We start from the raw sequence: 16,134 nt of genomic DNA on the forward strand, positions 1-16,134 counted from the left end.
GGGCAGCCTGTGCCAGGGCTCCGTCACCCTCAGAGTGAAGAAGTTCTCCCTAGGGTTCAGCTGGAACTTCCTGTGCTTCAGTTTGTGCCCGTTGTCCCTTGTCCTGTCGCTGGGCACCACTGAAAAGAGTCTGGCCCCATCCTCTTGACACCCACCCTTCAGATATTTATAAGCATTTCTAAGGTCCCCTCTCAGCCTTCTCCAGTCTGAACAAGCCCAGCTCCCTCAGCCTCTCCTCGTAGGAGAGATGCTCCAGTCCCCTCATCGTCCTCACAGCCCTCCGCTGGACTCTCCCCAGTAGCTCCTCATCTTTCTTGACCTGGGGAGCCCAGAACTGGACACAGTACTGCAGATGGGGCCTCACCAGAGCAGAGTAGAGGGGAAGGAGAACCTCCCTCGACCTGCTGGCCACACTCCTCCTAATGCACCCCAGGATGCCATTGGCCTTTTTGGCAGCCAGGGCACACTGCTGGCTCATGGTCAACCTGTTGTCCACCGGGGGGGGGGCGGTCTCAGGCAGAAATCTTTCATGTTTCTGAGCTTCTCTTTCCCGGAAGGAAGCACCGAGGGATGTAACCCTGGATAAGGCAGCAGACTGCTGAAGAGCCGCCCCCGGGCCGTGCCTGCCGGTGCCCGGGGCAGCCAGCCAGGGCCCGCAGCATCCCGGCGGCCGGGGCATCGAGGCAGCCCGCCGGGGAGGTGGAGCCAGCCGCCGGCCGCAGCACGGCCACAGCGTCCGCTGCGGATAGAGCCGCCCTTCCCCTGCCCACCTGCGCCGGGGAAGATAAAATATAGCGATACAGAGATATAGATTTAAAGGCGGGGCCGGCGGGAGGGAGGAGGAGGAGCGCGGCCAGGTGCGCGCGGCCGCCGCCATGGAGCACATCCGGACGCCCAAGGTGGGTCCCGGCGGGCGGGCCGGGGGTGCCCGGGGGCCTCCCGGGGCTTCGCGGGGGCCTCCCGGGGTCCGGCATCCCCGCCCGGCATCCCCGGCCGCTCGTCCGCCGCGGCTGGCGGGAGGTTGGAGCCGCGGCCCCGGGGGCTGAGCGTGCCTTGGGCCTGCGGGGCGGGGGGGGGGGATGGATGCTTTTAGCCGTTTTGCCGTGAAATCAGCCCAAACGCGCCGGTTTGCGATGGGGGCTGAGGGTTCACCGGGCATTTAATCGCCCTTTATCCAGCCCCTCGTGTTGACGCAGGCACCGCCCGGGTATCCGAGATGAGAGGCGCGTTCTCTGCTTCTCAGCTGCCGGTAGTTCACCCCAGCGCTTCAGCCCTGCTGAGGAATTCGTGGAGTTTTTATATACCGACATTCAGCCCGTGTAATCCTTCTTTTTACGTAGCTGTCGAAGCGTGAGGCCTGTGCTTGTTAACGAAATTTCCATCTTGCTCTAAAAAAAAAAAAAAAGAGGATGTAGTTTTGATCCCCAGAAAATTCTGAGTGTAAATAACCACCGAAAAAACGAACCTGAGCAATATGTTAATTTGAATTGGGGTGGGATGTATTTTCATGTGTGTGTATCTATTTATGTATCCAAACCCCTGCTACTAAGAAGTTGTTTGTGTTTGCTTTATGCCTGTTTGTTTATTATCTAGTATGATGACACCAATTTGAGATGAGGACCTCCTCTTAATTCTAGATTTTGGGGCCTTAAGGTGTTAAGCTGCAAACATATGAAGAAAGTAGGCTTTTACAGCAACTGCCTTTCCTCTTGTCTCATTTCATGATCTGTTCTCTGCCTCTGTGGGAAGGAAGAGTATCCGAACAGTAAGAATGTGTCGTTCTGCAGGTAGGAAACCATCAGTGAGAGTTGTCTGAATGGGTGTTTCTGACCCTTAGCTGAGGAGCGCTGAAAGCATGAGGAGGAAAATAGTGAAAACAAATTATTAAGGGTAGAAAAAAAAATCCTGAAAACAAACGTTTATATTTGCTGTGAATGGAAGGCCCAGGCAAGTCCCTGTTGCAGGCAATGGAAGCTTATCTGTTAGCTTTTCTACAATTAAGTCCTTAAAACGTTACTACGCATACGAAAACCCCATTTCTGCATCTGACAGCTGTGAGAAGGCACCGTACTGATGACCAGCCACCAAAAATCTTACTCAGTGCGAGGTGATTCTGCAGTCTTGGTTCCTGGCATTCCCTTACATTACAGCTGTGCTAAAAGTTCTCTCTCTGACATAATAAAGCAGTTTAGAAGTCATGATTTAAAGGTACAAGTGGTACAAAAGATCTTAAACATTTCTTACATAAATGTAGAAAATCCAGGACATTCAACAAGAGTCGGTATCAAAATACGTCGTCTCTCCAGTTACTCCTAAATACACTGACAAGTCAGCGCGCCTGCAGTTACCTAGCAGAACTGATATCTTTGACTTGCTTGCTCAGAAAACCTCAGCTTAAAATCAGCCACCAGAGCAGTGTTGGGTTTTTTGGGTTTTATTTTCACTGAATTTGTTTTTGATAATTTGAAATTTAATGTTAAATGATTTCCAGCAACAGTAATGTAAAAATAGGTAAGGGAAAACAATGGGAATATAGAGGCATTCTCACTGTATCGTGGCACTCTGGCATCACATTTCCTGACTCCATCCAATTTTGTCCTGAGAGAAATCTGACAAGCAATTGTCCTGCTCTGGAAAGGTATTAATGTCAGAATAATGACACCTTCCTTGGTTTGAAAACCCAGCCAAATGGAAAATTTAGAGAAATCCCATACTTGGAAAATTAATAATAAACTTAATATTTGAAAACAAAGTTCCTGCCCCAAGTAAAAGCTTTTCCTTCAAAAGGCAGTAAAAAAGGTCTGTAGTACATGATGTCCATTAGGACTTGGCAGTGGGTTTTTGGTTTAGTTGAAATATAGCTGTAGTGAGTGATGGTTCATAAATATTAAAATTAATATGATCAAATATAACTGTCATAAAAAATCCTCAGAAATTCCATACCAGTTGGACCAGTAATTTGTTTAGGTCATTACTCTGCGCCTGATTGGCAATAGGAGAACACATAAACCTGGCCCTGTCCTGCTCGCTCTCAGCATCCACAGTCGTATTAGTATCCAACCCTTCCCAGTTCAATTGGTGTCCGTTTATGGACCTCTCCGTGTGAGTTTGCCAAAGCTTTTTCTAAGCACACTGACAACCTCTGCCTCCACAGCCTGCGTGGAAGCAAGATTGTGGCTGTTTCTTCTATCTCTTAAAAAGTTCTTAGTTGTTTCATTCAATACACCCTGCATCTAGCTTCGAGGATTTGGTGAATAACAGTTCCATGTTTGCCTTATTCATGCCTTCACCGTAAATCTTGATCACAAGCCACCAGATTCCGATAATTTCAGAGGAATGTCAGCAGTGACCCCAAGACCGCTTTGCTGTGTGGTAAGCATCAGTTCTGAGTCCGTGGTTGCGGAGGTATGCTTCAGGTTGTTTTTCCTTTAGGTACACCACTTCATGTCTATCTGTGCTGAAGCTCTTCCACGCCTCTTTTCCCCACACACTGTTTTGCAAGGCTCTTCTGGGGGTTTTGTGCCACAGATAAAGCATTTGGCTATCAAAGGGTCAAAGGGTCAGAAGCATTTGGCTTCTGATCATCCAGACTTGAAGATTGCACTGTTTATTCTTTTCTTCAGGTCACTAAGAAAGTTGAATAAGACCAGTCCCAGACTTTGTAGGACTTTGCTGTTGAATCTTCTCTACCTTGAGAAGAGACGATTAAGTCCTAGATGTTGCTTACTGTCCTTTAACCAGCTTTGTCTGTAAATGGACCTTTCCTCCAGCACCGCAGCAACTTAGTTTCTCCAATAACCTTCAATTGTCAAAAGCTTTTTTTGGAACTCTAAATATATTATGTCCTCTGGGTCACCTTTGCCCGTGTGCTTCGCGGCAGCATCACAGGACTTTGACAGGATTTCCCACTGCAAAAGCCACTGGTTCTTTCCCAACAGACTGTGTGTACCCACCTGCTCAACAATCCCGTTCTTTCCCTTGCTGTTGACATAGCTACGTAATTTTGCAAATGATACATTGTCTAGTCTTTCACCAAAAGACATGATACCTTTAAGTCTAGTTCAGAAGAATTTAACTTCTGTCTTCTCAGCAAGCAAGAGTAGCAAGTCAATAGCAGAAATAGAAACCAGGTCTCTTGACAGTTGTCTGTTAGATAAAACTGCTTTTCTTCGTTATTTTTGAAATGGTATTCCCTTGACCTCCTGGATCTTCCCTGGGCCTTCTGGATAGCCAAGTCCCTAGCACACTATTTTATGTACTGAATGCTATTGTCCTATCGTTATACTTTCAGTAGAACACAGAGTACATGCATGACGTGTGCTTAGACATACATACATATGCAAAATGTTGTTTTCACAAAGTAAATGCCATCCTATGTATGAAGGCTGTAGTTTGAGTACATTTAAGAGTTGCTAGCAGTCACTCATTGCTAAACAGAATTATATGTAACTCCAATAATTGTGAAAAATTAAAAATTAGTAAAACCACTGTCTACTGTGAGTATGGATTGAGCAGCAAGATAGTTTAGGATAACTGCCAAAACCCAAAATGTGACAAACTTCTCGTAACAGTCATAAAAAATGAATAAGCAATACTTCTGCACCGACTAGAAGCACATCTTGTTACCATACATAGAGTTACGTCTGGCCATGGACAGGCTGACAGATAAAAAGCTCTGAAAATATGTTTAGTTCATAGGGGGACTTCATGCACTGCTGCTAATCAGTTACTTTATTTTATTTACCCCTCTTCCGTATCATTTGTCTTTGTATATTGGCAGCAGGCCTACTAAATGGCCTTCTTATAATAAAGAATACATCAGATTTATTCCTGGCATAACAGCTGTCTTCAGTGGAGCTGGCCCAGAAATTCATTTGGCTCAGTATCTCTTGTTAACACGATACTTGGGATGACTTGAGTCGCTCGAGTGCTTTCTTTTTTGTGGTGTTATGGTAAGGTATTTCCTTACAATGACCCCTTTCTCAGGCAGAATTTAAGATATGCTACCATTTCCCATGATAATGACAAACCTTTCTACCAGATGTATTACTTTCCAGAACAAATTTCCAGTATGTGTAGATGAGTTCTGTTTCCTTTAGTTTTCAGTCTATTTTCCTTTCCATAGTTCTTCCTTTTAATTCAAAAAGCTTAACAATACAAGTCAGTTTTCCCAATGTCTCCATCAGGAAACCCATATTGTTTACATCCACTTTATATATGGCACATGTAAATGGCAAAAAATTTGTCCAGGTTCTCATCTAGGTCAATGGCAAAATGGAACCCAGCAGGCCTTCACTCTCCATCTATATCTGCTGGGTTGCTGGCTCTCCACCCATTTTTATGCTAAGCTGGCATTTCTACCACTGCTCTCTGCCTCCCGTTGAGACAGGAGGTGACATTATCATTAAGTTCTCCATATTCAGGCTACTGCTCTTATTGGAAACGTCCAGTTTCGCGTCGGTGATGTGGGAAGGTGGCAGCAGTCCTGAGACAGCGTCACGAACCTCCTGGGGATGGGGCTGGTTGGTTCCCTGGCACGCCAGGGAAGGGAGTGCCACAGGCACTTCACCGGAGCCGTCCTGGCTCTCGGCTAAACTTCTGTGTAGCTTGCTCCATAGGAAAGGCAGCGGAGGTGAGGCTGGCGTGGTCCTTGCCATTTATTGGTGGTTTGGGTCATCGGCTTACAGCAGCCACTTTACTGCAACCTCTTTTGAGTGCCAAGTTGATTTTCTGCTTTTCAAGTGTTGTGTAAAGGTGGACAGTATTCATTTCTCTGTTCTTTCTTCTAAGTATACAGCTGAGAGCAGTGCACCTTGCAGCTCAGCAGATGCCTTCTGATTCCATAACTGCTTTCTAACTTTACATCACGGTTAGGAAATGTTTAACTTATTTTGGGGCCAGACACGTTTAATGACTTCAGACATGTCATTCTACTTGACTGCTTATACTCTGAGTGATGCGTTAAAACATCTACAATAATTCTAGATACTTTTGACTCCGATTTTGTGCATTATAGATTTTTTTTGTTAATAAATCTTCCTTGTTTAGAATGCAATTTAGTTTTCTTTGGGTTTCATTTGTTCCATCTTTATGCCTTGAGACTTTGAGCACAAATGATAAATGCAATGCAAATGAACTTTGTAATATACTATGCTGAAAAGCGTTCTGTGGCTTGGCATTCAAGACTGGAGGTGGGTAAAATTAAAACAGGAACTGCAGAGGATATGTAGGTAATGTGGGATTGGATTTAAAATATCAGTTTGGATTTTGGCCCTAAAATATTTGTTTTGAATTAGAGTCATCAAAGGACCTGCTTATTAGTGTCAGTTCAGATTTAAACAAAATCTTGTTACAGCCATTACTCTCAGAAGATTTAGTCAGAAAATGGTCAAAAGGTCATGCAAATAATGCTTATTGTGCATTCATGATACCAGTTTAATTAAATTCCAACTCAAGGGTATTTTTTTTTTCCTAACCCGCCTCAGAGAATTGTCAACTTTTAAACTTTAGCTGTATTTGACTGGATGTTAGAACCACAGCCTGATTACATTAGGGACCACAAACTTGATACAAATACTTACAGTTTATCTGACTCATAGATGAGATTTTGGTAGCTAACTTGACTGGCCTACAGTTCAGCTGAGGATTGCCCACCTCAGCCTCAGTTTTCTCCTAACGTTTATCATTTAAGTCACTTAATATGTCTTTTTGGAAATGGAGGAGATCCAGAACTGTCTTTAATTTGGGTGGGTCCGAAGGTAATTTTGTTATTAGTGAAATTAAACTAACTCCTGCTAAAAAGAAATATTGCAGTGAAATTCCAGTCAATCACATAGCCAGAATGGCTCTTTGGATCTTGGCTTTCCTCCTGCCCCACATCATGGGTTTAGTTTGGCTCATTCCTGCTGTATATATGTGAATACCAGACTGTGTCTTGTTGTACTGGAAGATTTGGGCTGCTGTTTTGACCCCTGAGCAGTATTTCCTTTTCGTTGTTCACTGATTTGGATGGATTTTTTTCTTTCTCCCAGGCTTGTCAGGTTGTAGTGTTGCTATTTTCCTCCTTTTGGAGTGTTTCTGTTGGACTCCACCTTCTTTCCGTTCTTCAGCTCTTAAAATTTTATATTTCCTTACCAGGAACTTTTCAATTAAATAATTTTAAATTGACATGTTCTTATTTACCAGACTGAAATGAGTCACAGAAGGCTATTGTTGCTGCAATTCTGTGAAAGCATCAGCAGGGTTCTGATGAAAATCTGTCTGTTTTCTCAGCTGCCTACCCAGGAGGTTACTGGGGATCTGAGAACTGTCGTTCCTTCAAGTCAGCAGTGAAACTGGAGACTTTGAAGCCTCTGAGGTCCACAGTCCTAGGTCAGTTCTGCAATCTGGAGACCTAGCCATAGCTAGCTCTTGGTTCCTGTGTCCACAGTCAGCGTCCTGCAGCTCTCACAGCCCACACCAAACCAGCATGTATCAAAGTTTTGGGACGCTTGCGTTTGGCTGTGGACTTGAGATCTTTGGTTCACCCCATGAAACCAGGAACCTGGAAATTCCGGTAATTCCAACTTGTTCACTGTTAGGACACTAATTTGGTCTCCATGTGGCAGAGCTGAATCCTTTCCACTGCCCCCCTCCCCCCTCGCCAAACTCCCCTTTCTTGGAGTTGAAAGTCTCACTTCTGAGCTTCGGGGTGCTCAGGGTTTTCAGGGTGGCGGCTCTCTGGGAGGGCTGTCAAAGGGATGGCAGTCTGTCACAGTAGGGGTGAGCAGATGAAATTTCAAGTTGTGAAATGTTGCTCAGAAGTTTTCAAAATGAAATGCTGATGTTTTTAAACAGTCAAAAAGTCTTCATCCAAAGTGAAGATCTTTGGAAGGCATAATTTTTCATACTGAACCAGCAGATGTTTTCATCAGTTGTTACTTGATTTTCCATTAGTTGCACCTATCTTTACTTTGCTGGAATTTTAATGTAAGTAAAATATTTAATTCATTGCGATTGACCTGGAAATGCCTCCAGCATAGACAGATAGATTTTAGCTTTAACATACCAGACTGAAGTTCATCTTGCCCCAGCAGGGGCATCCTGGAGGGGTAAGAAAAATCTGAGCCAGTGACCCAGGGCACTGGCTATTTCTGTTTGCCACACAAGCACTAGATGTACATTGCTCAGGGCAAGGAGCCAAACCAGCCCTGGCAGATTCAGCACAGGAGCACACCACAGTCATGAAGTCTTCTGTGCCATTCTCTTTCCCTAATTTTGTTATCTATGCAATATTTATTTGTATTACAGATGTGTGTGGCCCAACAGTGTTACTGTGGTGAGGCAGTAGACAAAACCCTGCATCCTGTTGCTGGAATTTCAAAATATTGCAAAATTATCACACTTTTCCTGCTTTTCTTTGAGCTTGGAGTAGGTGGCATAGGTAAAACTGCTACGTGATCCATAAAAATCCTGTTTTGTTAAAGTGGGTTTCAATTTTTCTGTTGGCAACATAATGAAAGATTATTTAAGTGATAGTATGCCACTGTGGTTTTTCAAGTAACTTGTGTATTGCGGAAGACTAGAACTAAAAGTTTCGAGTGTAGTGTCAGCTGAAATGTCACTTTTCTGTTCATTTGGGCGAAATTTGCATTTTTTTTTCTCCTGTTTGTTTTTTCTTTTTGGGCATCCCTCCTTACGGGATGAGGTTTTTACTAGTTAGCACTGGGTGTATAATTCAAGAACAGAGGCTCCATGCACATAGTCAAAGGAATTTCCAGAATCCCCTTAGACTAGATTCACAGTCTACATGCACCATGTATTCTTCGTGTGCATAAGCTTCTAACTTAGTTACCTTAATAAGGTGCTGAAACTTAGATGGCATTAATACCTTCTTCATTTTCTATTATAATAACTGACTTCATCTGTTCACTATTCTTAGATCTGTTTTTTCACTTCAGTAATGTGAGTCATATTTTTCATACTGATACATTAATATACAATCTCTTGAAAAAAGACAGAAAATCGCTTCTGGGCCTCTTCATCCATCTCTCTGGTCTTAATCTTTGGTCACCCCATCAGAAGTGTCATGTGAAACAGGTAAAGCTGTTAAAACATGTCGTATGTTCATCATCTCAAAACTCCATGCCTGTGTAGCAGTAAGAGTCTGTAGGATATCTGAACTTTTCAGTAATAACTAATTCAATGTTTACTGGTTCTATCTAATCTACAGTGAGCCCAGCAGCATGCTGACCTTTACGAGGTGAATGACTCACCGAGTGAGCACAGGAGCTGTTTTACTGGGTCAAACTGGTGGTACTTCTAATTTTGTAACCAAACCACCTGATTTAGAATAATAACAGGTGATGGGAAGGGAAGTGAGGGAAAGCATGATCCATCTGAGAAGGTGCTTCCAAACCTATGCCCTGAAACGGGAATGCTGATGGAGCCAGTGGTCCTAATCCAAAGGTCATTTAAGGCAATGAAAGAATTCTTCTGGCTTCAGAAGACTCAGGAACTAGCATTTTGTCTTTTATGTTTTTGTTCTATTTTCACTTGGGTTTCTTTATTTTGTATTCCCCTTAGCATTAGGGTCATTCTGTTCTGAGTGCTTTTTCACTTACGAAGCTTGATGTTTGTACATATGCCTGTTTCCAATATGCACTTTGTTTAAGTTTTTGTTGTAGTGTTTGTTTTTTTTTAAAAACCAAGTCTTTCTTAAAATACCTTGTGTTTTCCATATCGTGTGAGTGGGAAGGCACTTTCTCCCTTGTGAGATCCGTATACTGACTCATTATATTAATTGGAAAATTAGTTTGTCTTTAGATTTTTAGTTTTATGTCTATTCCTTCTAGATTAGATTGCTCTCCTAAATCCATAATAATATTTTCCTAATCCTGGAACTGGCAGACCTCCTTTGGATTTTCTATGCCAGACTTTCATATTTTCAATTATGTGACCCTCAATACAAGAGGCAGCTGGATAAAGTCAGAAAACAAGCTCTAAAAAACATGGATAGCCACAGACTTTTATTTGCTGTCGTGGTATCCGTGTCTAAACCAGTAACTCTAAAGCTTATTGCACTTAAAAAATGGTACTGAAAATCATTAAGACAGCATGTCTGCAGGGTACTCTTTGATTTCTGTTTATGCGTAGTAGGAGACTGAGGTTGGAGCAGAGGATTTGGGAAGTTTGGTTTTGGAGTGGTCAGGGCTGGAATCTCCAAGTCTGCTGCTAATGGGCTTGCGTGGGTGGTATTTGGTCTCGCAGTGTCTGTAGGCTAAAGGAATGGTCTCTCTGCCACAGAGAACGCACACGGACATTTCCCGGTGCGCAGGTGTACTCTGCTGAGAAAGCCAGAGCCATACCGTGAGTCCTGCAAGTCCAGCTTTAATGCAAGGCTTTTGTGGCCTGCACAGCTCGAGTGGATCGGTACGGCTGCTCTGAAGTAGACTGCTGAACAAGGCATAAATCTGAATACGCAACGGAGCAGCCTGTATCAAACGGAGGAATTTAAACATACATTGCTCTTCAGTGTCCCTTGGCTGCACGCAGAATTCTTGCTCGCTGCTCCAGCTTACAGCTGTGAGCAAGACAATAATTTTCTGTATATTTTTTCAGAACTAAATCTAAACAATTTTGGCAAATGTAGTAAGAGTTACTGATGTTAGGAAGCACTTTTTTCCTAAATTAAAGCTGTTCAATATGGTTTTTGATAGAACACACAGAAAACTTAGGAATTCCTCGGGTGCTCTCTTCTCCTTTTCTAGATAAATGGAATATAGTATGGACTGAAAGAGGAAACTCATTATGGGAGAGCTTTGTGTTGCAATGTGGACACTAATATTGCAATGCTATATGCACTTATTATAAGTTACTGTTCACTGCATCCATTTCATAACTTTTCCTCAGCTATATGTAATAGTGTGGTACTGACCTCCCACTTTTTATAGATCATAGCAGGCAACAGGGGTTTTTTAAATCCAAATTGTTAGGTAATTTGTTCACTGTCTTGCTAACGCTACAAGTCATTCCTTATAATTTTTTTCAGCTCTTTTCCAATATTCCAGTTTCACTTTAGTCCTTTAGTAAATTAGACTTATTTAGGTTTGTCTTGAATATTTTCCCCCATCCTGTCAGGTTTGCCCTGAGGAGGCTTTTTACAATGCAGAGATAAAGGTGTCTTTACTTAAATTTAACCTTGATTCTTCTGACATATACAATCATCCGACCCCATGTTACAGACTGATTGTACATTATTTTACTGCACTTGGGAAGTCTTTTCAGAGACGGAAATATAAAAAAAGTCACATGGATCAACTACAGTTTTCATGATTCTTGTGAAGTAGAATAGAAACCACATTAAATAGCAGCATCAATTGGCAATTTGGTTTTCCTTTATTCTTGTTCCAAGATTATGCAAAAAGATCACTTACTGTATATTTTGTTTAACGAATACAACACTGTACTATCTTTGTGTGAAAAAATGGTAATAGCGTTTGGTCTTTTTTTCACTCTCAGGAATTATGCTAAACACATGGATAGCTGAGGTCAACCAGGGTGAAGAAAGCTCAAATATTCCACTTGGCCTCAAAGCATACCAGCTGTGCTCCTTTATTCTCATTAGGCTCAGGCTTTTGGCTTGCAGAAGCTCTTCCCTTAGCTTTTGCGTGCCTGCAGTGCTGAAGCCAGACAGAGCCCTGCCATGAATTCCCAGGATTTGGTTTCTTCTTGCTTGTGTTCATCACAAGGTGAGCAGGGGAGGCAGCTGAAATCCCTGGACGGTCTAGGAACCCAAGGGAAAATGGAGTTCTGGACGGACAAGGAGCCTTCCTAGGGCTACGTGTGTGTCACTAACCTCGCCAGGGACTGGCCCCGTGCCTTGGCTTTGGTTCAAACTTTTCAGCAGCATAGACTGTTGTGAAAGTCATCTTTCTTTACTCTTGAAGAACCACTGGAACGGGCTCCACTCCTTTGTACAGTCAAATGTCAAGGTACTTGATCAACTTTTGCCTAGAACTTGCTTAGATGGGGGTTTGTTGTAGGGCAATGAATTTTAACTGGCTGAACAACAGAGAAGCTCCTGAGAATGTGGCCTGAGCTAGGAGGTTCCCTGCTCACCTTGAATTAGGAGGATAGGAGGGTTTTCTGGCCTTTCTGCCTCTTTGGTGATAAGGAACTAGAAGTATTTGTAGCAGTTCATCCTAAAGGAGTGGGCAATGCATGTTGAATTGTGGTAGCTGAGTGTTTTTGTCTTGGCTGCCAGACGGGCTTTTCTGCTGGTGTTCTCCTTCCAGATGCACAGTAATAGCTGCAGTGGGCAGCTCGGCCATTACCATGGCATAACTGGCAATTCAAGTGTCTTCTGCTTCAGGTGAGCTAACACACGGGAAGCGCACACACACACACACACAGAGACTGAAAACCTATGCAGTGAGAATAAAACTCCTTGAGATAGTTTTCCTGATTCAAGACTTGGTTTTATTTGAGAATCCTGCAGAGGAGACCGTTTCGTGTCAGACAGCATCTCCCTGTTGTAGACGAGTGTTGGGTCAGGAAGCAAAGCAACTTGGAGAGGCGTGGGATGGAGGTTTCGCTCCCAGGCAGGGCTTTTCCCAGTCTGACCAATGTGCTGTGTGGCTTTGCTTCTCTCCCCTTTTCCTGCTTGAGTCTGAGTTCACAGTCAAAACTGATCCTGCATCTGAAGGAGCTTTCCCATGTGCAGTTATAAACAGTGTGAAAAAGTAGCAGTAACTTCTGCATTTTTTTGTGACTCTGCCACGTGCTTGGAGATACCGATACATCTTAAAGAAGTGAGAATCAAGGTAGCCTGTTCAAGAATCATTTAAAACTAGGCCCTGCCATCAGAGCTTATTCAAGAAGTAATCTGTACTAAAAATGAGAACAAATTAGGGTACATGGATATTTTTAGGAATCACATTTTGGCACGCCAACTTTTCTGAACACTTTCAGGGTCATATCTTTGCCATTCTTCCTTAGGTGGGAGTCCCATTGAAACTGGTGGGTGTTGTGCCTGAATAAAGCTTTGACCCATGCTTTTCCCTAATATGACATCTTTTTCTTGTATGACCTCCTGGCAACCTTGTTCATAAGTCATTTGTCATGTTTATTCTCTGAGCAAAAAGCACCTTCCATCTGTTCTTAATCTGCGTTCCCTCTAACTTCTATTTTTGCCTCCTTTTTTCTGTCATCTGTGTTGCATTGAAAATAAAGTTTCTGGCCAACTTTATTTATCCCCATGTAAGGGGTTGTAGTCATTGAAACAAATCTCTTGGTAGTCTTTTCTTTAAGCCTAGACAACCACAGCCATCAGGCAAAACTAAATGGCGGGGGCAACAGCTTCAAATAAATTATTGAAGTTTTTACTCAGATGCCACTCTCTAGACTAGCTTGGCTAATGCTTTCTTTTCACTCCTTGAGCTCTTCCAGCTCTCAGCTTTACAGGCTGATTTTGCTCTTTTTTATTCTCTATCTGGTATTTTCTGGTCTGGTCTCTCCCGCCAGCTGTTCATTTTAGGCAAAGCACATGTGTGGTGTGTATGCTTTTTCCTGATGTGTGTCAGTACATACACGATTCTCCGATAAAGTCTGCAGTAGTGTTGGTGAAAAAATGGAGCACTTCTTGGAGAAAAATTACTACAGTGTCTCTTTCTGATACTAAATTTAATTTATTTTTTTACTATTAATGGGGATTTCTCAGCATGCTTCTACTTTTTAGATAGAAAAACTCAGCTTCTTCCAAAGCACTACTGCAATGTATGTTCCTCTCTTGTGGAAAAGAATATATTCCCGTTCCCTCTAGACCATTTAAAAACACTGTTTGACTTGGCTTTCTTTTGCTGATTGGGAGGGTGGAGAAGAAGAAAGCAAGCTCCTTCTCTGAATCCTCTGATCAGCAGAACGAAATGTAAGATTGAGGCTAGCCCTTTTTATTTTTTTTCTGTCCATGGGTGAAAAATACTGCTTTTTCAGAAAGTTCGAGTAACTGGAAAGCAGGCAGAAGAAACACAAATTCAGCTCAGATGAAAACCGTGCAAATCCATGCTGGGGGTTATGCAGAGAGTTTTTAGAACAAACTCCTGAGAGCGTAGATACCCTTGGTGCTCCTGCATGCCGCTCACTCACCGTAAATCAGAACTGTGGGTTGCATCAAAGTAGAGTTTAGACTTAAGCAGCTCACTTTCCCTTTGGAAATCATGTTGGATATGACAAAGTCGTTCATGAGACAAGTTATTATTAAACCTGCTTTATTTTCCTCATACTACAATCACAGATTGACATACATCGTGTGAGAACTAGGCCAGGCTAATCAATAAATCATGCTGATTTTTATTGAGCCAGATTTTGAGGTTCTCATTAATTTTAACTGACCCTTACTTTACTGACTGAGGACAGCAGGAATAAGGGCTAGCTAAAAATTTAGTCCGCTGCATCATCTCACAAATAGTACTTTTTCCTTGTTGAGCCTGCTAGGAGAGCTCATTCTGAGTTGTACTTACCTACGCTGAAGCACTCAAAAACTGAGAAGCTCTTATTAGAATGCAGAAAACTTATGATATTTTGGATGCTGTGCTGTGTCACAAAAAATTCTGTCAGTATGAAAAATTCTATATTCTAAAGTAAATGGAAATTGTCAAGAGGTCCACTTAACCAGACCAATGAAATATAGGCAATTGGATTAAATACATCTGTGTTTCTCTACAAGTGTTAAAAGTCTGGGAAAAAACTGTCGAAACTGAAGTTACCGGTTATAAATGAGAATGTTAATGTAACAGGCAAATTCAAAACTTAGTGGAAGAGAAATATTCAATGTGGAAGGCTAATATCAGTAGAAAAATTACGTGGGAAAGACAGGCAAAGCCATGCCTGTCAAAGAGCAGATTTTTTTCTTTTGAACAAAATAGAGTCAGATCTCATAGATTAACTGTGTCACAAAAACAGAGAGTCCCTACAAACTGAAATTACAAGATTAAATTGGGAAAGTAGAACTGTAGGACCACAGGACTGCAGTACAGTATGAAGACTGCAGTACCAACCGTCTTACTTAAATGACGGCATGCCTGTGAACCTAAACCAGACCAAACGGGGCATGAAGGCAGGAGGTGCAACAACAGTGGGAGACATCTTTTACCAATTTGAGATTGGGTACATGGGCCAACGGGGGGTGATTCTGAGTAAAATTTTTTTTTTTTTTAAATGATTTGTTGTATGGAGGCCATTTGTTTATCTTGGAAAAAAAAAAGAAAGTAATTCTAAATAATTCTAGGACCTGCTCTTGGATAGTGACGGAAAGATGTGGTTCGAAATACAGCTAGAACCTCTGTGTGACAGCAACTAACGTACTTAGATGCAGTATTCTTGAAACGGCAGAAAAAGGGGGTAAAAAAATCTCCCATGGCAATGTTTAACTTCAAAGAGGAAACTACACAAAAACCTGAAAACTATTTTAAAAGAAAGAGAGCCAAAAATTAAGATGTTTATAGGAGTCATGAAAGTTGTTTAAATATGGGAGCTCATTTTAAGCCGACTTCCAGAAAAAGGCGTTAAAAGACCGAAAAAATGCTGGCGTAGCTAAACAGCAGGGTGAAGGAGTAAGAGGATGTCTCTTATTAAAAGGGCTTCTTTTATTGGAAGTAAAAGGGCTTTTTTCAAGTTGAAGTTCTGCCTAAATGAGGAAAATAAGGCATAAACAGGTTAAATATATAAACAAAATAAGGCAGGCCAGAAGAGACTTTGAAGAACAATCTGGCAAAAACTAGTAGTCAAGTTGTCTTTAAGTAGGTGAAATCCTGACAGAAAATCTACAGGACCAAAAAATGGTCAAAGTAGGGAAGGTATTTAGGGACTTGCCCATTCTGGCATATTTCTCTGTCAAGAACATATGAGATTTGTCACCAATAAAAGCATTACAGGAAGAGATTTCAGAAGAAATTGGCAACAATAAACAGTAAAAAAATTACCAGGAGAAGATGGTGTCCATGTGAGTTATAAGAACTAGAATACAAGCCAGTAACAATGGTGTAATGCTTAAAAGTTTCTTGGTCTGAAAAAAATGGAGGTGATAAATACACCGCCTACTCTGAGAAAGATGGTAGGAGCTGCAATACTCCCTAGGCCCCGTTCTGAATCATTAGA

General features: G+C 42.2%; 1 protein-coding gene across 1 annotated transcript in view; it reads left to right on the forward strand.

Moving 5' to 3' along the window:
• The first annotated feature begins 639 nt into the window (after positions 1-639).
• The window catches only part of MTMR7 (myotubularin related protein 7), a 50,911-nt gene continuing 35,416 nt past the window's right edge, over positions 640-16,134 (forward strand). Inside the window, exon 1 of the mRNA XM_075421915.1 lies at positions 640-899. Coding sequence (XP_075278030.1) covers positions 876-899 — 24 coding nt within the window. The 5' untranslated portion in view covers positions 640-875. The remainder of the gene's footprint in view (positions 900-16,134) is intronic.

This window comes from Opisthocomus hoazin, chromosome 5 (assembly GCF_030867145.1).
Source record: "Opisthocomus hoazin isolate bOpiHoa1 chromosome 5, bOpiHoa1.hap1, whole genome shotgun sequence".
NCBI classification, from domain to species: Eukaryota; Metazoa; Chordata; class Aves; order Opisthocomiformes; family Opisthocomidae; genus Opisthocomus; species Opisthocomus hoazin.